General features: G+C 55.4%; 11 protein-coding genes across 11 annotated transcripts; 6 read left to right on the top strand and 5 right to left on the bottom strand.

The window, feature by feature from the left end:
* Window positions 1–1,126: 1,126 nt before the first annotated feature.
* Window positions 1,127–2,903, top strand: PHYSODRAFT_516506 (hypothetical protein; the record flags this gene model as incomplete). The annotated part of the gene is made up of 5 exons (XM_009533769.1): window positions 1,127–1,400; window positions 1,476–1,733; window positions 1,965–2,159; window positions 2,238–2,618; window positions 2,698–2,903. Coding segments are annotated over 5 exons (1,314 nt in total), but the record flags the coding sequence as incomplete, so codon positions are not given.
* A 235-nt stretch (window positions 2,904–3,138) lies between these two features.
* On the bottom strand, window positions 3,139–3,821 carry PHYSODRAFT_347241 (cutin hydrolase; the record flags this gene model as incomplete). The annotated part of the gene is made up of 1 exon (XM_009533768.1): window positions 3,139–3,821. The coding sequence occupies exon 1, from the start codon at window positions 3,781–3,783 to the stop codon at window positions 3,139–3,141; it is 645 nt and encodes a 214-aa protein (XP_009532063.1). The 5' UTR covers window positions 3,784–3,821.
* Window positions 3,822–4,934: 1,113 nt separating this feature from the next.
* Window positions 4,935–5,591, top strand: PHYSODRAFT_517658 (cutin hydrolase; the record flags this gene model as incomplete). Its single annotated transcript, XM_009533767.1, has 1 exon — window positions 4,935–5,591. One exon carries the CDS (start codon window positions 4,935–4,937, stop codon window positions 5,589–5,591), a length of 657 nt encoding a protein of 218 aa, XP_009532062.1.
* A 2,319-nt stretch (window positions 5,592–7,910) lies between these two features.
* PHYSODRAFT_336230 (cutin hydrolase) lies at window positions 7,911–8,552 on the top strand (the record flags this gene model as incomplete). The annotated part of the gene is made up of 1 exon (XM_009533766.1): window positions 7,911–8,552. The coding sequence occupies one exon, from the start codon at window positions 7,911–7,913 to the stop codon at window positions 8,550–8,552; it is 642 nt and encodes a 213-aa protein (XP_009532061.1).
* An 870-nt stretch (window positions 8,553–9,422) lies between these two features.
* Window positions 9,423–10,067, bottom strand: PHYSODRAFT_336229 (hypothetical protein; the record flags this gene model as incomplete). Its single annotated transcript, XM_009533765.1, has 1 exon — window positions 9,423–10,067. One exon carries the CDS (start codon window positions 10,065–10,067, stop codon window positions 9,423–9,425), a length of 645 nt encoding a protein of 214 aa, XP_009532060.1.
* Window positions 10,068–10,682: 615 nt separating this feature from the next.
* Window positions 10,683–11,217, bottom strand: PHYSODRAFT_336228 (hypothetical protein; the record flags this gene model as incomplete). Its single annotated transcript, XM_009533764.1, has 2 exons — window positions 10,683–10,879; window positions 11,094–11,217. 2 exons carry the CDS (start codon window positions 11,215–11,217, stop codon window positions 10,683–10,685), a joined length of 321 nt encoding a protein of 106 aa, XP_009532059.1.
* Window positions 11,218–11,742: 525 nt separating this feature from the next.
* Window positions 11,743–12,387, bottom strand: PHYSODRAFT_336227 (cutin hydrolase; the record flags this gene model as incomplete). Its single annotated transcript, XM_009533763.1, has 1 exon — window positions 11,743–12,387. The coding sequence occupies one exon, from the start codon at window positions 12,385–12,387 to the stop codon at window positions 11,743–11,745; it is 645 nt and encodes a 214-aa protein (XP_009532058.1).
* A 1,199-nt stretch (window positions 12,388–13,586) lies between these two features.
* Window positions 13,587–14,240, top strand: PHYSODRAFT_517467 (hypothetical protein; the record flags this gene model as incomplete). The annotated part of the gene is made up of 1 exon (XM_009533762.1): window positions 13,587–14,240. One exon carries the CDS (start codon window positions 13,587–13,589, stop codon window positions 14,238–14,240), a length of 654 nt encoding a protein of 217 aa, XP_009532057.1.
* A 1,752-nt stretch (window positions 14,241–15,992) lies between these two features.
* PHYSODRAFT_336225 (hypothetical protein) lies at window positions 15,993–16,634 on the top strand (the record flags this gene model as incomplete). The annotated part of the gene is made up of 1 exon (XM_009533761.1): window positions 15,993–16,634. The coding sequence occupies one exon, from the start codon at window positions 15,993–15,995 to the stop codon at window positions 16,632–16,634; it is 642 nt and encodes a 213-aa protein (XP_009532056.1).
* An 871-nt stretch (window positions 16,635–17,505) lies between these two features.
* On the bottom strand, window positions 17,506–18,150 carry PHYSODRAFT_516798 (cutin hydrolase; the record flags this gene model as incomplete). The annotated part of the gene is made up of 1 exon (XM_009533760.1): window positions 17,506–18,150. One exon carries the CDS (start codon window positions 18,148–18,150, stop codon window positions 17,506–17,508), a length of 645 nt encoding a protein of 214 aa, XP_009532055.1.
* A 1,912-nt stretch (window positions 18,151–20,062) lies between these two features.
* PHYSODRAFT_336223 (cutin hydrolase) lies at window positions 20,063–20,707 on the top strand (the record flags this gene model as incomplete). The annotated part of the gene is made up of 1 exon (XM_009533759.1): window positions 20,063–20,707. The coding sequence occupies one exon, from the start codon at window positions 20,063–20,065 to the stop codon at window positions 20,705–20,707; it is 645 nt and encodes a 214-aa protein (XP_009532054.1).
* Between the last annotated feature and the right edge of the window lie 320 nt (window positions 20,708–21,027).

Here is a 21,027-nt window from a genome sequence, read left to right as displayed (position 1 = left end):
TTGCAGAAGTAGCGCGCAAATCTTGAGAGCTTGTTGTACTTCCTGTGCGAGGTACATTAAAATATACAGCCGGGACTAGCCCGGGGACGCCTGTACACCGGCGAGTGGCGTGTTTAAGTGCTGTGCAGAGGTCCCGTCCTCGTTTTCGGTGTGCCATTCCCAACACGAAGCGCGAATGCCGTTCGCCCTTGGTGTGGTGCGTGGTACCACTCGATACGGGACGATCCTGCCACACACTGCAGAGACTTGGGTAGGCGTCGCTGATCTTCTCGGTCATTGAACTGTTCTCTTTGAGTCAACGATGTTTGAGTGCGTCAGGCCTCCAAGGCCCTAAGGAAATATATGCACAGTGTCCGTGTGCTCTCCTACCAACTTGCATTGAGGGTCACTGAATGCCTATCACTCCTTGTGGGCTGCATTGACTTCCCAGGTTTTGGAGTTGTACGCTACACTTGCTTGCAGACTGAGCGAGTTTCCATACCTTGTGGACCACAAGTTGTGGTAGACACTTCTTCCTTTCAAAGTAGTAAGTAAGCTTGTTGCATACCTTACGGTAATGTTGAATTCTCGACCTCGAGATGACTCAAATGGTAACCTTTGGCCCAAACGAAGAGGTGCCCCATGTCTTCACTGATGGACGAATGTAATACGGTGGCCGTACATCATGTACGGAACATGACGACGACCTCGCCGATGAGGTCGTCTATGAACATGCCCGCACAGCCGGCACACGGACAGGCACTCGAGCAACACAAAGCATAATGAGTAGGTGGCGCTGAAGGTGTCTGGGAGCAGGCCGTCCAGCAGGGTCTCTTGGGAACGTAGCTGTTTGAAGCCAAATCCTCCCAAACGTCGTGATACTGTTCTAGCTGGTGGTGGACCATTCAGCAGGTTAGGCGGGGTTCGCTTCCTGATTGGCCAACCCGAAAATCCAGTCCAAGTGTCCTGCATGTCCACTGCAGCATTTTAGCATAGCCCAAAATGACGCAGCGAGACGTTCTTCCGCCGTGCTGCCACGCGCTCACGCCCGGCCGCAAGCGCAGCCCCAAGGTGCGTCCAACAACTGCCCTGCATGTAGCAGCACTGCGACGCCATTAACCTCCTCTCTCGCCCCCTTCCGCAGACGAAATTCGCCTCCGAGCTGGCGAAATTCGGCGTCTCGACCAAAGCGGACGGCGTGCAGCGACTCGCCAGCGACCTCAGCGCCGCGCGCGTCGCCCTACAGCTCGAGGGCGATGGCCCTGTGTCATCCTCCGTCTTTCAGTCGCCCGACGACATCCCGAACTACACGCAGAAGCTCGCCGCCTACCTGTCGCTCGTCAAGGGATTCACGGAATCGCGGCAGAACAATGCAGACGCAGCGCTGCAGGCGTCGGTACCGGTAACCGATGCACCGGTTGGTGCTGCCCTGCGTCAGCCGCTGGTGGAAGGCACTGCGGAGGCCGACGAAGCCGTGGGGGGGGCCCACGGAGGAGGAAATGCCTCGGCCAGGGACTGCAGCGGGTGTCTCAACTTCTGCCGGTGGCAGGACGCACTCACGGGGCAGACCGTGTACGCCACGAGTGCGAGGCAAGAGTACGCGCATGTGCTGCTGGCTGCAGGCATCTTGATGATGGCGGACGCCAGAGACAAAGTGGATGCGATTCTGTCCGAGAGACTGTCGGAGCTCGACGAGACGCAGCTCAAGCTCGCGTATCAGCTGCTGCTACACGCGGCCGGGGTGTTGGACGCGTGTCTCGAGTCGATGAACATCGCGCCTCGCTCCATCGGCGCTGAGTTTGCGGACCTCGGTGCACAGACAGAGACGAAGGCAGAAGCCCAGGACTCTGCCGACGATGTGGTTGGGGCTGTGCCGGACGACGACATGATGGCCAAGTGGCGCGAGGAGCAGCGTCAAGCCCAGCAAATTACGCTGCAGAAAGCAGCACCCGACTCGACAGTGGCGGCCAGCGCGAAATCTCCAGCGTTGGACGCAGCAGAGGACCTGGCGATGCTGAAGCGCGTTCCAGATCTCGCTGACGGACGCTTCCCGCAGTTGCTGGCGTGGATTGCACTCACTGAGGCGCAGGAGCTCGTGGTGCTGCGTGGAGTCACTCGAGAGGTCGTGGACTTTACTCTAATGGCCAAGCTATCCATGGACATTTCCGCGCGATACAAAGGTATGGCTTCGATTGCTCTCATTTTTGAGGTCGGATTTTATCGGTGCTGACTGCGTATTATTGTATGGACTCGCTCAGAATGCCAAACTATCGCGTCCAGGCTGCTGCCTTACTCGACTTCGACGACGGCCGAGCGCGTTCGCCTGTATTGCGCTTACAAAGATCCCTATTACCAAGCCATATCGACGTATTTCCAGGGCGCCGCGTGCATGTTGAAAGAAGATGCGCGAAGCTGCGTGCAGGCCGTGGCCAACTTTAAGAAGGCAGCAGCGTTCTTCGAAGGAGTGGTGCCACTTGAGAAGAGCTACGAGTCGAAGATGGCAGCGAACAAAGACGAAAAACAGCGTGTGGCCCTGTTAGCAGCCGTGTTTCTCCGGTCACAACAGATCATCAGTCGAGATCTGGACATCGTCTCCCACCGCAACGACAGCGTCTATTACGAGCCGGTAAGCAAAGAGTGTGCCTTCCTGGTTGTTTCTTGAGTGCCGGGGTCCTCATTTATCGTGATGTTTCTTTTTTTAGATTCCTGCGCCTGAAGCTGCGTGCAATGCGCTAAGCCTCGTCAAACCAGCAGCTTTCCCATCGGTAACCACGAGTGACCTGTGGCGTGATGGCGAGGTGGCAAATTGCCTGAAGCCTGCAACTGCTGGTCCATCGGGGGACGCAGCCGGGGGTCAGCAGCAACAGCAAACGCAGAGCAGTCGGCCTCGTGAAGGATGTTGCTCAAGCTGCACAATTTCATAGTGAATTTCAATGTGTGCAGACGTACTGCTGCTATTAGCGACATCCCATAGTTAAAACCAACCATGGTCAAGTCAAACTTGGTAGGTTGTGTACACTTTAAATTGAAGCTCAAAAGCTAAGATGACAACGATACTAAACGTGATTATTAACTGTGCGTTAATCCCACATGTACACTTGACTTCAACGTGTTCTCACAGCAACGTCACATTCACACAACTGGTGCGAATTGCTTCGCTCAACCGCGCAGAGCTCTCGTTCCGCCCTTCACCAACGCAGCAGCCTGCTTGGCTGCGGACGTCACACTACCGTCCGTCGCGTACATCAGGTGAGCCATCATGTTGAAGCCAGCGGCGCAGACCGGGTCGCCCGTGTTGCAGAACTCGATGGCCTTCGAGCCGTACGTTGAACTCGAGCTCTTGATGGTCTGGCCCATGAGCTTCAACGGGTTGCCGAACGTCACAATGGCCTTGATGCGTGGGGCCAAGCTTTCCGGGATGGTTTTACCGGAGCCGAGCATCGTCTTGATGCCAATGGAGATGTCGGTGACACTGGCGCCCTGCGAATAGCCGCCCAGCACGAAGACGGTGTTGGGGCACTGCTGAGCGACCGACACAACGTGGTTGGTCATGTCGGTGGCACCCGGACCGGCGCTTGTTTGGTCGTAGGATGCAAGGTAGCTCACTGCGTAGGACGAGACGCTCATGCCGCCGAGGTTGGAGGTGATGCCCTTGACGAGGGGCTGGCCACAGATGCCAAGACCCGCCATCTCTCCACTGCCGCGTGCAAACACGACGTGGACGTCAGAGCACTCTGCGTTGGCGACGTTGGTGGGGGTGGCAAGCAGCACGAGCAGGGATCCGAGGAAGGTGGAGAGCTTCATGGCCGTGAGGAGCTATGGAGTGGTCGATGTGAGGCTTGAGTAGGATGCGGGCAAATGAGGAATGACAAGCCTTTTTAATCTCTTGAGGCGGATTGATCCTCTGTCAGATCGAAGGTGCCCTCGGCATGTCTGTGGGGTTAAGCTTATGGACTTTGCTGTTCGCAACCTGACCTTGGTTTCTGGTTACCGGTACAGTACAGTACTGTACGTTGTTGACACCCTCACGTTGAAGTGTGTCTAAGGATCGGCTGTTTTCCGGGAACACTTCCGCGCGATGAGGCAGCCATGTTGGTTGTTCTCGTTCTCATGGGTTTCGGACAGCAGGGGCTGACTCAAGCAGGACTACCTGTGGACGACAAGGCGACTAAACTTTGTGCTCGTAGAAGCGAGAGCGACACTTTTGTGGTTGGTGCGGTCGGTAGGACAAGAGGCGGAAAAAGCCCGAGCGCTCAAGCACTATCTCTGCCGACCTAGCTGAAACAGGTAGCCTCGCACCAAAACGATCTACAAAGCTCGACGCATGTGAGCATGCACAGACTTTTCCCCGTGTTTAGTGCCAGCGTACTGAGCTGCCTCCGTGCGGCTGTGTCCTAGCCTATGTAGTAAGATGGTTAACAGCATCCACGTAGGTCAAACGGCATTGCTGCATGCACCAAGTCACGGTTTTCATCGCACATTTCGATCCTGCTGCATCCTCCCCCGCTTGCTCATCTTGATGATCACGGGCAGAAGTAATCCCCCAACGCCATCGTCAGCCTGAAAGTCCGTGACTACTGTGACCGGTGGTCAGAAGTAGGAAGGTTTGGAAACGTGTTCGTGGTAACATACCATGATCTCCGAATACTTCGGGCTCCGCGCCGTTGACGGTTCCTTTCAATCCGCTCAAAGCTGCATGAACTGGTGCCAGATCGTAGAACAGAGAGGAGCAGCAGACTTCTCTAACCACAACTCGTTAGTGCGGACGGTCAGCTGGTAGGTGCCTGTACCTCCGCCACAGTGAACCGACAGGAACAAGGCACTTGGCAAGCCGCTTGTTGTCACTGATAGTGGCTCAGCTCGGTGCGCTCGAGGAAGCGCCCATTCGGTAGTCGAGAAGCTCCTCACTCTGCATTTTCCGCTGCACTCCACACACCAAACAACATCCCAACAGCATGAAGCTCGCTACTCTATTCTCCACGCTCTTCGGATCCCTCGCCGTATTTCTTGCCGCCTCCGCCAACCTCGTCAACGCCGATTGCTCTGATGTCCACGTTGTCTTCGCCCGTGGTAGCGGTGAATTGGCAGGGCTCGGCATCTGCGGTGAGCCACTCGTGAGCGGCATCACCTCCGACCTCTCTGGTATGAGTGTCTCGTCGTACGCGGTCGACTACCTCGCTTCGTACGACCAGACCAGTGCCGGACCCGGCGCCACCGACATGACCGACCACGTGGTGTCGGTCGCGGTCGAGTGTCCGGACACCGTATTCGTGCTTGGTGGCTATTCACAAGGTGCGAGTGTCACGGACATCGCCATTGGCATCAAGACGGTGCTCGGCACTGGAAGCGTCATCCCGGACACTCTGTCGTCGCGCATCAATGCCATCGTGACGTTCGGTAACCCGCTCAAGCTCACGGGCGAAACTATCTCAAGCGCCAGCTCCACGTACGGATCCAAAGCCATCGAGTTCTGCAACACTGGGGACCCAGTGTGCGGCAATGGCGCCAACATGCTGGCTCACTTGACGTACGCGACCGACGGCAGCGTGACTACTGCAGCGCAGAAGGCCGCGGCGTTGGTGAAGGGGAGCACGAGAGCGCTGCGTGCGTAAGCGCTAGTCTGGCAAAGCGCAGGCTACCGGGTTTGATCGTCATGCTACCTCATATATGTTGAAGTTAGTAGTGTGGTGTGTGTCTGCTGACGTTGCCCAATTTTTCGCATCATGACAAATGAGTTTTTAGCATAACAGACGTTATTATGCTTTAATTACTTCCGTTAAATAAAAAGATAGGCAGCAGCTGACTTGTCAATGCGAATCGCGTCGTGTCTTGCGCTGGCAATACGTTACATGTATAAGGCGAAGACGCATTGAAGTATTGCTTAGATTATTCTCTTGGCGACTACTGTAACAGTCCAAGATTAAACGTCAGTGTACTCTGCGTTGTCAAGGCCCAATTAAAGCCGCCGCTTTTCAGTGAAAATATCACTCGTGTATAACATATTTTATTGCGGTTATCGCCGGGAGCACTCGGGGCGAGCACTGCATCAACCCCGCTTACCGTAATCTACCTCCATACCCGGTGGCGCCGGCTGTTAGGGTATAACATATTCATCTACGAAAAGCTGGCTAGATCCCTGGTGTCCGTCAGCGACTACATCGTGGCTGCTGCAAGACGACTGAGAGATGATACTGCAGCCACAATAGAACCTGTCGATACAAACATTTTAGGGCCGCTCTTGAAGCGCGCCAGACACATGCTGTCATTTATCTTCCTTGAATGTTTCTTATTAATACAGTTCCGGTTCAAAGGCTCTTCGTCGTCGAGCTAGTGGCTATTCATAAATCCGCATAAAAGTATTAATACATGTAACTGTGTGCTAAAGGTGAGGGCCAAAACCAGTCCTCTAACATTCCTCCTAGCCGAACACAGCTGGTTTTTAGACTCCGTCGAGGAAACCAGCCGTCCGACACAGCCCGATAAGGACCGAAAGATACCGGTACAGTAGGTGTAAAGCCTTGTTTGTGGTCAAAGAGTGCCGGAGTGCACGTGAAAGCCTTCATGGTTTCCTGCACATGTGGAGCCCGTACTTTGCAGTAGATTGAGTCAGCTCGAGGGTGAGGACGCTTGGTTATCCCGACACGGTACTCAAGACGCATCGGCACAGTACTAAGCCTATATTTGCGAAAGAACGAATAGCAAGAGCAGAGTTTGGTCTACAACGCTGGCATGACAGTGCTTTGTCGTTGGTGCAGTCGTAAGAGAGAGAGAGGGGGGAGTGAATTAGGCGTCCAGACACCATGGAGCTGGCTAGTTCGAGGCTCGAACACCGGTGGCTATACACAACTCAGAACTTACGACCACATGAAAAAGCGTCGTTGTGCGGGAACCGAAAAAGGTCTAAACAGTTAGTAACTCGCCAAGTAATGGACACTTGTCAGAAATAGACCGCGCTTTTGGGTAGAGATATTGCCTCACATTTACCGTTCGAGCGCACAAGTCAAGAGATTGACGCAGTGAGCCAACACTGTCCGTACTTCGGTAGCGCCCAACTCATTCGCTGTAATTCTACAGTGTGTGCACTCAGCTGCAGCTACTGTAGTAGCATCATTGGAGGCGGCGGTGCTGGCAAGATAACGATACATCCGGGCAAAAGTCGAATACGGTCGGTACGATATCCTGCGTGCCCCTGCATATTTTGAGTCAGCCACCCTCGGCAACTGGACCAAACGTTATGATGTAGCGAGGGAGTGCCTCGCGCGCGATTCCCAGCTGTGCAGCCCACGTGATCAGCACGATGCAAGTTCCGCTCACAACCATCAACAGTGCTGCACCCACGCCATAGGATAGGGCGACCTTGGTCGGGCAGAGTGCGTCAGCCATACATGTAGTTGCAGTGCATGTACCAAATGGGGACGCGTGCTTTCCGATTTGACCGACAGGTTGACCGGTACCTGTCCACCTCCGTTGACATAGCACGCCGGTCCTTCGGTGCGAGCGCGTCATGTGGTCTCCGAATACTTGGGGCCCTGCACGACCGACAAATCCCTTTCTGCCTGCAATCGATGCACCGAAGGCGGTCTTACAACACACACCATAGTACAGTAAGCACACTGCGAACTTCGCAGTGCGAAGCAATCCAAAATGGATCTTGATCGTACAGCAAGACGACAAACCTAACCTTTAGCGCCTCAAATCCTTGGCGTCGATGGCCGGCTGGTAAGAAGGTGAGTGCCCCCAGGCAGCGACCCACAAGAACAGGACCGGACGACTAGCAAGCCGGAACGAACGCGTCAGCAATACTGTATCAAACCAGCGACTCGCCCGGGGTCGACTTGCTACGGCGATCTCTTCACTCTTCATTTTCCGTTGTTCTACACACACCAAGCAACGCGACCCGAAGCCACCACCACCTCCATCACCAAAGCACCATGAAGTTCACGGCCCTCCTCGGATCCCTGTTCGTGCTGCTCGCCTCCCCCACCAGCCTCGTCGACGCCCAGTGCTCTGACGTCCACGTCGTCTTCGCCCGCGGAAGCGGCGAGGCCCCCGGCCTCGGAATCACCGGCCAACCCCTCGTCCGCGGCATCGCCTCCAACCTCCCTGGCAAGAGCGTCTCGTCCTACGCGGTCAACTACCGCGCCGCGTACGACCAGACTAGCGCTGGACCTGGCGCCACCGACATGACCAACCACGTCGTGTCCGTGGCGAACGCGTGCCCCAACACGGTTTTCGTGCTCGGTGGCTACTCTCAGGGTGCGAGTGTCACGGACATCGCCCTCGGTATCAGGACGGCTCTTGGCTCTGGCAGCGTCATCCCGCAGTCGCTGGCGCCCCGCATCAAGGCCGTCGTGACGTTTGGCAACCCTCTCAAGCTCTACGGTCAAACGATTGCGAGCGCGAGCCCTACGTACGGATCCAAGGCCATCGAGTTCTGCAACAGGGGCGACCCGGTGTGCGCTGCCGGCTTCAATATGGCGGCCCACCTGATGTACGTGACCGACGGCAGTGTGACCACTGCGGCCCAGAAGGCTGCTGCGTTGGTGAAGGGAGGCAGGGCGCTGCGTGCGTAGATACGGCCTTATCGTGGCCAAGTGATAGGATAGTGACATCGTACCGGTAACAGAATACAGTAACTTAAAAAAAGATCAAGTCATGTTTACAGCACAGTCTGTGGTTTAGCCATTGGCAATGCAATGGCCCATTGCTTAATTAAGTATCGGATGCCAAGTTACCATTGATAACTTATCAAAAAAATACTCGGGCCGATTTTTTTACTTCCTCCTTGGTCTACTCACATCGGGCGTGGGCGGCGTGGGGTGGCCGCGCTCCTCGTACAGGAGAATCGCAACGCCAATGACATCAGCGATGATCGTGCCAAGGCACCCAGCCACGGCCATACCCGAAGCAAACTTCATGGTTGTCGCGCTGTTATGGAGGTGAAGGGGGGGGGGGCTGTTGTGTGGGGTGCGTTGAACGGGTCAGCTTTTGAAATGAAGAGCCGCAGCACGGTGTGCCAGCGCCAGCGTCAAGGGGCATGCCTGGGTTGTGGGTGTCGGTCCTCTACTACAACCTGAGCATGTTGGTGCTATAGTATACCGGTACATGTGCTGTCCGCAATCGGGTGATCTTATCAGCCTTCTGTTGTAGATCTGCCCTCAACTTGGGGCTCAAGCGCTGCCATGTTATGAGACCTTACTTAAAAGGCAGTAGCGACATCAAAGTTTTGTGCTGTTTCTTAGGAGGTTGAAAAGTGGGCATGGGGGCTGAGCAACCAATCGATGGGTTGTTCTACCAATGACAACACAACCCGAAAATTGAGCAACTCGACGTATTCAACAATCAGAACAGATACACTTTTTGGACGCATTCTACATACAGCAGAGCATTGAGCCCGCCAAACTCATATGCAATAGGTAGACAACCTAGCGTTTCGTAGGTGATTACGAACGCAGCGATCGGGTGCCACCCTTCACCAACGCAGCCGCCTTCTGGGCCGCGGTGGTCACACTGCCGTCCGTCGGGTACATCAGGTGAGCCGCCATGTTGAAGCCGGCGGCGCACACGGGGTCGCCCTGGTTGCAGAACTCGATGGCCTTGGGTCCATACGTGGAGCTTGAGCTCGCGATCGTCTGGCCGAAGAGCTTGAGCGGGTTGCCGAACGTCACGATGGCCTTGATACGGGGCGCCAAGTCCTCCGGAATTGAGGCACCCGAGCCCAGCATCGTCTTGATGCCAATGGAGATGTCCGTGACGCTGGCGCCCTGCGAGTAGCCACCGAGAACGAACACGGTGCTGGGGCATTCTTGAGCCACGGACACGACGTGGTTGGTCATATCGGTTGCACCTGGGCCAGCGCTTAACTGGTCGTAGGCAGCGAGATAGTTGACTGCATAGGACGAGACACTCATGCCGCCGAGGTTGGAAGAGAGTGCGCTGACGAGAGGCTGGCCAGCCGTACCCAGCCCGGGCAGCTCGCCGCTTCCGCGGGCGAAGACAACGTGGACGTCAGAGCACTCAGGGTAGACGAAGTTGGTGGGGTTGGCCAGCAGCACCAGCAGAGATCCGAGGAAGGTGGCGAACTTCATGGCGTACGGTAATGGGGGTGATGGTTGATGTCGCGGGTTGGTTGTGAGAAGATACTTCGAGTCGCCTGGGACTTTGCTTGGTGTGTGCAGTGCAGTGAAAAACGATGACTGGTATGATAGGTTGGCCGACGACAAAGCGATGGGTATTTCTACGCTGACGAAGCTGCGCTGCTCTCTTATCTGATGGCGGGCAACTTGAGCTCCCGCCTCTTCTTCTACCTGATGGCGGGCAATCCAGCTACAATGTGGAGGGTCATGTCAAAGCGCAGCCACAATTAATACCTTGTCCGCCCGCTTTCTCAGAAAACTTCAAATGTGCGTCGATCAACTTCACATAACGTACTTAGCTTAATAGTCTGGTTATCAATGTATATGAAACCATAACAAGCTCGAATCGCTGACAAATGTTATCGCAGAATAAAGTTGAGGGGTCCTGTCAGCAAAGAGGCGCACCACAAGGGGTCATGGGTGGCTATTTGTTCTCACAGCTGTGTGCCCCCACAGTCTGGTGCCCCAAAACAGCGAAACGGAAGTGTACCGAGCGATGTACGGGGTGCTTGGGCACTTCCCTACTACTAGCATATAGTGTATACAGCTTACATTTCTTGGGGGCGGTCAAACGATTGCGAGCGCGAGCCCTACGTACGGATCCAAGGCCATCGAGTTCTGCAACAGGGGCGACCCGGTGTGCGCTGCCGGCTTCAATATGGCGGCCCACCTGATGTACGTGACCGACGGCAGTGTGACCACTGCGGCCCAGAAGGCTGCTGCGTTGGTGAAGGGAGGCAGGGCGCTGCGTGCGTAGATACGGCCTTATCGTGGCCAAGTGATAGGATAGTGACATCGTACCGGTAACAGAATACAGTAACTTAAAAAAAGATCAAGTCATGTTTACAGCACAGTCTGTGGTTTAGCCATTGGCAATGCAATGGCCCATTGCTTAATTAAGTATCGGATGCCAAGTTACCATTGATAACTTATCAAAAAAATACTCGGGCCGATTTTTTTACTTCCTCCTTGGTCTACTCACATCGGGCGTGGGCGGCGTGGGGTGGCCGCGCTCCTCGTACAGGAGAATCGCAACGCCAATGACATCAGCGATGATCGTGCCAAGGCACCCAGCCACGGCCATACCCGAAGCAAACTTCATGGTCGTCGCGCTGTTATGGAGGTGAAGGGGGGGGGGGCTGTTGTGTGGGGTGCGTTGAACGGGTCAGCTTTTGAAATGAAGAGCCGCAGCACGGTGTGCCAGCGCCAGCGTCAAGGGGCATGCCTGGGTTGTGGGTGTCGGTCCTCTACTACAACCTGAGCATGTTGGTGCTATAGTATACCGGTACATGTGCTGTCCGCAATCGGGTGATCTTATCAGCCTTCTGTTGTAGATCTGCCCTCAACTTGGGGCTCAAGCGCTGCCATGTTATGAGACCTTACTTAAAAGGCAGTAGCGACATCAAAGTTTTGTGCTGTTTCTTAGGAGGTTGAAAAGTGGGCATGGGGGCTGAGCAACCAATCGATGGGTTGTTCTACCAATGACAACACAACCCGAAAATTGAGCAACTCGACGTATTCAACAATCAGAACAGATACACTTTTTGGACGCATTCTACATACAGCAGAGCATTGAGCCCGCCAAACTCATATGCAATAGGTAGACAACCTAGCGTTTCGTAGGTGATTACGAACGCAGCGATCGGGTGCCACCCTTCACCAACGCAGCCGCCTTCTGGGCCGCGGTGGTCACACTGCCGTCCGTCGGGTACATCAGGTGAGCCGCCATGTTGAAGCCGGCGGCGCACACGGGGTCGCCCTGGTTGCAGAACTCGATGGCCTTGGGTCCATACGTGGAGCTTGAGCTCGCGATCGTCTGGCCGAAGAGCTTGAGCGGGTTGCCGAACGTCACGATGGCCTTGATACGGGGCGCCAAGTCCTCCGGAATTGAGGCACCCGAGCCCAGCATCGTCTTGATGCCAATGGAGATGTCCGTGACGCTGGCGCCCTGCGAGTAGCCACCGAGAACGAACACGGTGCTGGGGCATTCTTGAGCCACGGACACGACGTGGTTGGTCATATCGGTTGCACCTGGGCCAGCGCTTAACTGGTCGTAGGCAGCGAGATAGTTGACTGCATAGGACGAGACACTCATGCCGCCGAGGTTGGAAGAGAGTGCGCTGACGAGAGGCTGGCCAGCCGTACCCAGCCCGGGCAGCTCGCCGCTTCCGCGGGCGAAGACAACGTGGACGTCAGAGCACTCAGCGTAGACGAAGTTGGTGGGGTTGGCCAGCAGCACCAGCAGAGATCCGAGGAAGGTGGCGAACTTCATGGCGTACGGTAATGGGGGTGATGGTTGATGTCGCGGGTTGGTTGTGAGAAGATACTTCGAGTCGCCTGGGACTTTGCTTGGTGTGTGCAGTGCAGTGAAAAACGATGACTGGTATGATAGGTTGGCCGACGACAAAGCGATGGGTATTTCTACGCTGACGAAGCTGCGCTGCTCTCTTATCTGATGGCGGGCAACTTGAGCTCCCGCCTCTTCTTCTACCTGATGGCGGGCAATCCAGCTACAATGTGGAGGGTCATGTCAAAGCGCAGCCACAATTAATACCTTGTCCGCCCGCTTTCTCAGAAAACTTCAAATGTGCGTCGATCAACTTCACATAACGTACTTAGCTTAATAGTCTGGTTATCAATGTATATGAAACCATAACAAGCTCGAATCGCTGACAAATGTTATCGCAGAATAAAGTTGAGGGGTCCTGTCAGCAAAGAGGCGCACCACAAGGGGTCATGGGTGGCTATTTGTTCTCACAGCTGTGTGCCCCCACAGTCTGGTGCCCCAAAACAGCGAAACGGAAGTGTACCGAGCGATGTACGGGGTGCTTGGGCACTTCCCTACTACTAGCATATAGTGTATACAGCTTACATTTCTTGGGGGCTTACTTGTACTACCGACTCGGTAGTACCGAGTGTAGTGTGCTGAGGAAACCTTTCACATTCCAGTGGCATCGACAGTGAAGGACTCGTCGCGACGTCACAAACCGACAGATCAACGCTACATGCACGCAGGGAGCATGGCAGGATCCACTTGTGTCCATGGCACAGCTGGTGCTGATGCCAGGATGCCAGGATGTGGCGTTCTATTTATTTATAATATTACTTCCCGGTATGGATGGATCAGTTGGGGTTCTTGCTGTCCGTAGCACATGAGAGTCACGGCCATGGTCACTGGTCAACCAGCCAAGAATCGCCGACGATGTCAGCGCTTGAGCCCCAAGTTGAGGGCAGATAGGCTGATAAGATCACCCGATTGCGGACAGCACATGTACCGGTATACTATAGCACCAACATGCTCAGGTTGTAGTAGAGGACCGACACCCACAACCCAGCGCCAAGACAGGCATGCCCCTTGACGCTGGCGCTGGCACACTGTGCTGCGGCTCTTCATTTCAAAAGCTGACCCGTTCAACGCACCCCACACAACAGCCTCCCCCCCCCCTTCACCTCCATAACAGCGCGACGACCATGAAGTTTGCTTCGGCGTGCACGACGATGCTCGGATCTCTCCTCGTCTTGGTCGCAAACCCATCCAACTTCGTCAACGCGGAGTGCTCTGACGTCCACGTCGTCTTCGCTCGCGGCAGTGGTGAGATGCCAGGACTCGGCATCTGCGGTGAGCCGCTTGTCAGCGGTATCACCTCCAACCTCGGGGGAATAAGCGTGTCCTCGTACGCGGTCAGCTACATGGCTTCAATGGACCAGACCAGTGCTGGACCCGGCGCCACCGACATGACCAACCATGTCGTGTCCGTGGCTCAGGAGTGCCCCAACACGGTTTTCGTGCTTGGTGGATACTCGCAGGGGGCCAGTGTCACGGACATTGCGATTGGTATCAGGACGATGCTTGGGTCTGGTGACACCATCCCGGAGAACTTGGCGCCCCGCATCAAGGCCGTCGTGACGTTTGGCAACCCGTTGAAGCTCATGGGCCAGACGATCGAGAGCTCCAGCCCCACGTACGGCCCCAAGGCCATCGAGTTCTGCAACCAGGGCGACCCGGTCTGCGGTAACGGCTTCAACGTGATGGCGCACATGACTTACCCGATGGACAGCGTGTCGGGTGCGGCCGAAAAGGCTGCAGCGTTGGTCAAGGGCGGCAGCCGCAAGCTGCGTGCCTAGTTGGTGTTTGCCGGCGGTAGTGGTGTCCGTGTTATTATGTCAATAAGTCGCGCCCTGTAGTGCAGATCGTGTATTAAAAAAAAGATACACTGTGGATGTTTTTGCTATACTGACGGACTCGATTCATTAATGCGGGCTGCAATGCAATTTCTTAAAGGTAACTTCACTGTAACTACGCGGGGCTTTTTACTGTTGGTTTCGATTTTGGTTAAGTTGCACTCTACACTGGACGAGCTGTACCTTAAATACAGCTGGTTTTTAGACTCCGTCGAGGAAACCAGCCGTCCGACACAGCCCGATAAGGACCGAAAGATACCGGTACAGTAGGTGTAAAGCCTTGTTTGTGGTCAAAGAGTGCCGGAGTGCACGTGAAAGCCTTCATGGTTTCCTGCACATGTGGAGCCCGTACTTTGCAGTAGATTGAGTCAGCTCGAGGGTGAGGACGCTTGGTTATCCCGACACGGTACTCAAGACGCATCGGCACAGTACTAAGCCTATATTTGCGAAAGAACGAATAGCAAGAGCAGAGTTTGGTCTACAACGCTGGCATGACAGTGCTTTGTCGTTGGTGCAGTCGTAAGAGAGAGAGAGGGGGGAGTGAATTAGGCGTCCAGACACCATGGAGCTGGCTAGTTCGAGGCTCGAACACCGGTGGCTATACACAACTCAGAACTTACGACCACATGAAAAAGCGTCGTTGTGCGGGAACCGAAAAAGGTCTAAACAGTTAGTAACTCGCCAAGTAATGGACACTTGTCAGAAATAGACCGCGCTTTTGGGTAGAGATATTGCCTCACATTTACCGTTCGAGCGCACAAGTCAAGAGATTGACGCAGTGAGCCAACACTGTCCGTACTTCGGTAGCGCCCAACTCATTCGCTGTAATTCTACAGTGTGTGCACTCAGCTGCAGCTACTGTAGTAGCATCATTGGAGGCGGCGGGGTGCTGGCAAGATAACGATACATCCGGGCAAAAGTCGAATACGGTCGGTACGATATCCTGCGTGCCCCTGCATATTTTGAGTCAGCCACCCTCGGCAACTGGACCAAACGTTATGATGTAGCGAGGGAGTGCCTCGCGCGCGATTCCCAGCTGTGCAGCCCACGTGATCAGCACGATGCAAGTTCCGCTCACAACCATCAACAGTGCTGCACCCACGCCATAGGATAGGGCGACCTTGGTCGGGCAGAGTGCGTCAGCCATACATGTAGTTGCAGTGCATGTACCAAATGGGGACGCGTGCTTTCCGATTTGACCGACAGGTTGACCGGTACCTGTCCACCTCCGTTGACATAGCACGCCGGTCCTTCGGTGCGAGCGCGTCATGTGGTCTCCGAATACTTGGGGCCCTGCACGACCGACAAATCCCTTTCTGCCTGCAATCGATGCACCGAAGGCGGTCTTACAACACACACCATAGTACAGTAAGCACACTGCGAACTTCGCAGTGCGAAGCAATCCAAAATGGATCTTGATCGTACAGCAAGACGACAAACCTAACCTTTAGCGCCTCAAATCCTTGGCGTCGATGGCCGGCTGGTAAGAAGGTGAGTGCCCCCAGGCAGCGACCCACAAGAACAGGACCGGACGACTAGCAAGCCGGAACGAACGCGTCAGCAATACTGTATCAAACCAGCGACTCGCCCGGGGTCGACTTGCTACGGCGATCTCTTCACTCTTCATTTTCCGTTGTTCTACACACACCAAGCAACGCGACCCGAAGCCACCACCACCTCCATCACCAAAGCACCATGAAGTTCACGGCCCTCCTCGGATCCCTGTTCGTGCTGCTCGCCTCCCCCACCAGCCTCGTCGACGCCCAGTGCTCTGACGTCCACGTCGTCTTCGCCCGCGGAAGCGGCGAGGCCCCCGGCCTCGGAATCACCGGCCAACCCCTCGTCCGCGGCATCGCCTCCAACCTCCCTGGCAAGAGCGTCTCGTCCTACGCGGTCAACTACCGCGCCGCGTACGACCAGACTAGCGCTGGACCTGGCGCCACCGACATGACCAACCACGTCGTGTCCGTGGCGAACGCGTGCCCCAACACGGTTTTCGTGCTCGGTGGCTACTCTCAGGGTGCGAGTGTCACGGACATCGCCCTCGGTATCAGGACGGCTCTTGGCTCTGGCAGCGTCATCCCGCAGTCGCTGGCGCCCCGCATCAAGGCCGTCGTGACGTTTGGCAACCCTCTCAAGCTCTACGGTCAAACGATTGCGAGCGCGAGCCCTACGTACGGATCCAAGGCCATCGAGTTCTGCAACAGGGGCGACCCGGTGTGCGCTGCCGGCTTCAATATGGCGGCCCACCTGATGTACGTGACCGACGGCAGTGTGACCACTGCGGCCCAGAAGGCTGCTGCGTTGGTGAAGGGAGGCAGGGCGCTGCGTGCGTAGATACGGCCTTATCGTGGCCAAGTGATAGGATAGTGACATCGTACCGGTAACAGAATACAGTAACTTAAAAAAAGATCAAGTCATGTTTACAGCACAGTCTGTGGTTTAGCCATTGGCAATGCAATGGCCCATTGCTTAATTAAGTATCGGATGCCAAGTTACCATTGATAACTTATCAAAAAAATACTCGGGCCGATTTTTTTACTTCCTCCTTGGTCTACTCACATCGGGCGTGGGCGGCGTGGGGTGGCCGCGCTCCTCGTACAGGAGAATCGCAACGCCAATGACATCAGCGATGATCGTGCCAAGGCACCCAGCCACGGCCATACCCGAAGCAAACTTCATGGTCGTCGCGCTGTTATGGAGGTGAAGGGGGGGGGGGGCTGTTGTGTGGGGTGCGTTGAACGGGTCAGCTTTTGAAATGAAGAGCCGCAGCACGGTGTGCCAGCGCCAGCGTCAAGGGGCATGCCTGGGTTGTGGGTGTCGGTCCTCTACTACAACCTGAGCATGTTGGTGCTATAGTATACCGGTACATGTGCTGTCCGCAATCGGGTGATCTTATCAGCCTTCTGTTGTAGATCTGCCCTCAACTTGGGGCTCAAGCGCTGCCATGTTATGAGACCTTACTTAAAAGGCAGTAGCGACATCAAAGTTTTGTGCTGTTTCTTAGGAGGTTGAAAAGTGGGCATGGGGGCTGAGCAACCAATCGATGGGTTGTTCTACCAATGACAACACAACCCGAAAATTGAGCAACTCGACGTATTCAACAATCAGAACAGATACACTTTTTGGACGCATTCTACATACAGCAGAGCATTGAGCCCGCCAAACTCATATGCAATAGGTAGACAACCTAGCGTTTCGTAGGTGATTACGAACGCAGCGATCGGGTGCCACCCTTCACCAACGCAGCCGCCTTCTGGGCCGCGGTGGTCACACTGCCGTCCGTCGGGTACATCAGGTGAGCCGCCATGTTGAAGCCGGCGGCGCACACGGGGTCGCCCTGGTTGCAGAACTCGATGGCCTTGGGTCCATACGTGGAGCTTGAGCTCGCGATCGTCTGGCCGAAGAGCTTGAGCGGGTTGCCGAACGTCACGACGGCCTTGATGCGCGGTGCCAAATTCTCCGGGATAGTTTTACCAGCGCCAAGCATCGTCTTGATGCCGATGGAGATGTCCGTGACACTGGCACCCTGAGAGTAGCCGCCCAGCACGAACACGGTGTTGGGGCATTCCTGAGCCACGGACACGACGTGGTTGGTCATGTCGGTGGCGCCCGCACCAGCGCTCGTCTGGTCGTACGCAGCGAGATAGTTGACTGCGTAGGACGAGACGCTCATGCCGCCGAGGTTGGATTCGAGGCCCTTGACAAGAGGCTGACCAGCCGTGCCCAACCCAGGCAGCTCTCCGCTTCCGCGCGCAAACACGACGTGAACGTCAGAGCACTCGGCGGTGACGAGGTTGGTGGGGTTGGCAAGCAGCACGAGCATGGATCCGAGGAAGGTGGCGAACTTCATGTTGTTGTTGTTGGGGTGGCGGGGGTTGAGACGGGGTGGTTTCGAGTGTCGGAACTTGGCTCGGTGTGTACAGTGCACTGGAAAAGGAAGAATGAGAAGCTGTCGACTACCAAAGCTGCGGACTTTGTATTTCATCGAAGCTGATGAAGCTGCGCCTTCCTCTTCTGTCTGATGGCGGGCAGTACGAGCGTCGGTCGGATCTTGCCAGGCGCGGCCACCACGCCCTCTCCGGATACTTCAAGATGAGGTGTAGATAGACTTCATATAATATACAGTAGTAGCTCAGGTACCAACGTTTACGAAACCAAAAAGCTGGAATCACAGATGGATGCTGCGTCCAAAAGTTGAGTCGCCCTGTCATCGAAGAAGCGCACGCACCATGGCTGGAGATCATATCGGTGGCTGTTTCCGAGCGACCACACAGCTGTACGTCGCCACAGTCTGGTGCCCTCGAACACCAAAAGGGACGTGATAAAACGCGACCAGAACTACAGTACTAAGTACAACAAGTACTGTACTTGTATTTCAGCAGTACATCTCTTTTGTGGTGCAGTGGTGGAGTACGACTGTGGAAAGAGATGAATTATCACTACACCACACCTTCTACGAGTGGGCTCCCCCTAATACGAGAGCCAAAAGTCGCACAAAACGGGCTCCCTCATGGTAAGTACGAGATCAAGGAGCCCTGGTTCGGGCTCCCCATTGGCTCCCCTCCAGGGCTCCCCAAATTTAGCTTCAAATCTATGACGGGCTCTTCATAGTAATATCTGATTGGCCAATTTTACCTAGACTTAAGGCGAGCAACTTCGCGTGATCGATGCGCCACGCTAGAAGATCGAGCTCAAAGATCACCACACTAGAAGATCTCGCGCCGCTCATATGTGTACAGCCGCTCCGAGGCCACCCCAGCGTCGCCGATCGTCCTTCCTTCCCCTCAAGGAGAAGCCCTCTTTCCTATGCCTTTTCAGGTTAGAACCTGGAGATACTTCAATGACGGCCAACCATCAGCGAGATATTTAACACAGGTGAGGGGGGAGCCCTTAACGAGGGCTCACAGTTCTGGAGGGCTCCTTTCACTTAACCTATTGAACTCAAGAGCCCAGGAGCCCGAGCTCGCGACTTTTGGGTTCACCCAAGAGCCCAGGAGCCCGGCTCTCGTAGAAGGTGTGCACTACACTATGTCGAATGCACACGAAACTTTCTTGGTGAGTGGTGGCTTTGCCAGATCGCGCTGTTGGAGGAGGACGAGCCGAATGTTTCTCAACCGAATAGTCGAGCCCACGTCGCCACATAACAAAATGCATAGGTAGCGACGCGGTGGTACACTGTTATTGACGCCACGATGCAAGATTCACTGGTCGCAAGGTCAGGATGCCAGGATGTGTATGGATTGGAATACATGTACCTCGCCGATGGCGCTGAACGCGTTCGCCTCGTTCGACATGTCCCTTTTGCTGTTCGAGGGCACCAGACTGTGGCGACGTACAGCTGTGTGGTCGCTCGGAAACAGCCACCGATATGATCTCCAGCCATGGTGCGTGCGCTTCTTCGATGACAGGGCGACTCAACTTTTGGACGCAGCATCCATCTGTGATTCCAGCTTTTTGGTTTCGTAAACGTTGGTACCTGAGCTACTACTGTATATTATATGAAGTCTATCTACACCTCATCTTGAAGTATCCGGAGAGGGCGTGGTGGCCGCGCCTGGCAAGATCCGACCGACGCTCGTACTGCCCGCCATCAGACAGAAGAGGAAGGCGCAGCTTCATCAGCTTCGATGAAATACAAAGTCCGCAGCTTTGGTAGTCGACAGCTTCTCATTCTTCCTTTTCCAGTGCACTGTACACACCGAGCCAAGTTCCGACACTCGAAACCACCCCGTCTCAACCCCCGCCACCCCAACAACAACAACATGAAGTTCGCCACCTTCCTCGGATCCATGCTCGTGCTGCTTGCCAACCCCACCAACCTCGTCACCGCCGAGTGCTCTGACGTTCACGTCGTGTTTGCGCGCGGAAGCGGAGAGCTGCCTGGGTTGGGCACGGCTGGTCAGCCTCTTGTCAAGGGCCTCGAATCCAACCTCGGCGGCATGAGCGTCTCGTCCTACGCAGTCAACTATCTCGCTGCGTACGACCAGACGAGCGCTGGTGCGGGCGCCACCGACATGACCAACCACGTCGTGTCCGTGGCTCAGGAATGCCCCAACACCGTGTTCGTGCTGGGCGGCTACTCTCAGGGTGCCAGTGTCACGGACATCTCCATCGGCATCAAGACGATGCTCGGCGCTGGTAAAACTATCCCGGAGAATTTGGCACCGCGCATCAAGGCCGTCGTGACGTTCGGCAACCCGCTCAAGCTCTTCGGCCAGACGATCGCGAGCTCAAGCTCCACGTATGGACCCAAGGCCATCGAGTTCTGCAACCAGGGCGACCCCGTGTGCGCCGCCGGCTTCAACATGGCGGCTCACCTGATGTACCCGACGGACGGCAGTGTGACCACCGCGGCCCAGAATGCTGCTGCGTTGGTGAAGGGTGGCACCCGATCGCTGCGTTCGTAAACGCCCTTGGAAGCGCTAGCACGCTGCGATCGCTTTGACGTACGCGATGCCGCGTTGTATGTAGACTGGATCCAGAAAGTGTATCTGTTTTGATTGTTGAGCACAGGCAGCCTGTGCTGACAAAGCGATGTGTTTTTGATTGTTGAATACATGCATATACTGCTGTTCCACTCTCAAGTTTTGTGGCTTTGTCTTGAAATTAATAAGCGTACGCCCTTCTCCTTCCTTATAGATAGTACATCGACCAGTGTTCGAGGCAGCATTGCTGCGCTGCTGTGAAAGCCCCCCCCCCACTAATGCAGCTGAGCAGTTTGACGCAA

Source organism: Phytophthora sojae (assembly GCF_000149755.1).
Source record: "Phytophthora sojae unplaced genomic scaffold PHYSOscaffold_7, whole genome shotgun sequence".
In the NCBI taxonomy this organism is placed as follows: domain Eukaryota; phylum Oomycota; class Peronosporomycetes; order Peronosporales; family Peronosporaceae; genus Phytophthora; species Phytophthora sojae.
Note: the sequence above shows the minus strand (reverse complement) of the source record. Positions and strands in the feature narration are given on the sequence as shown.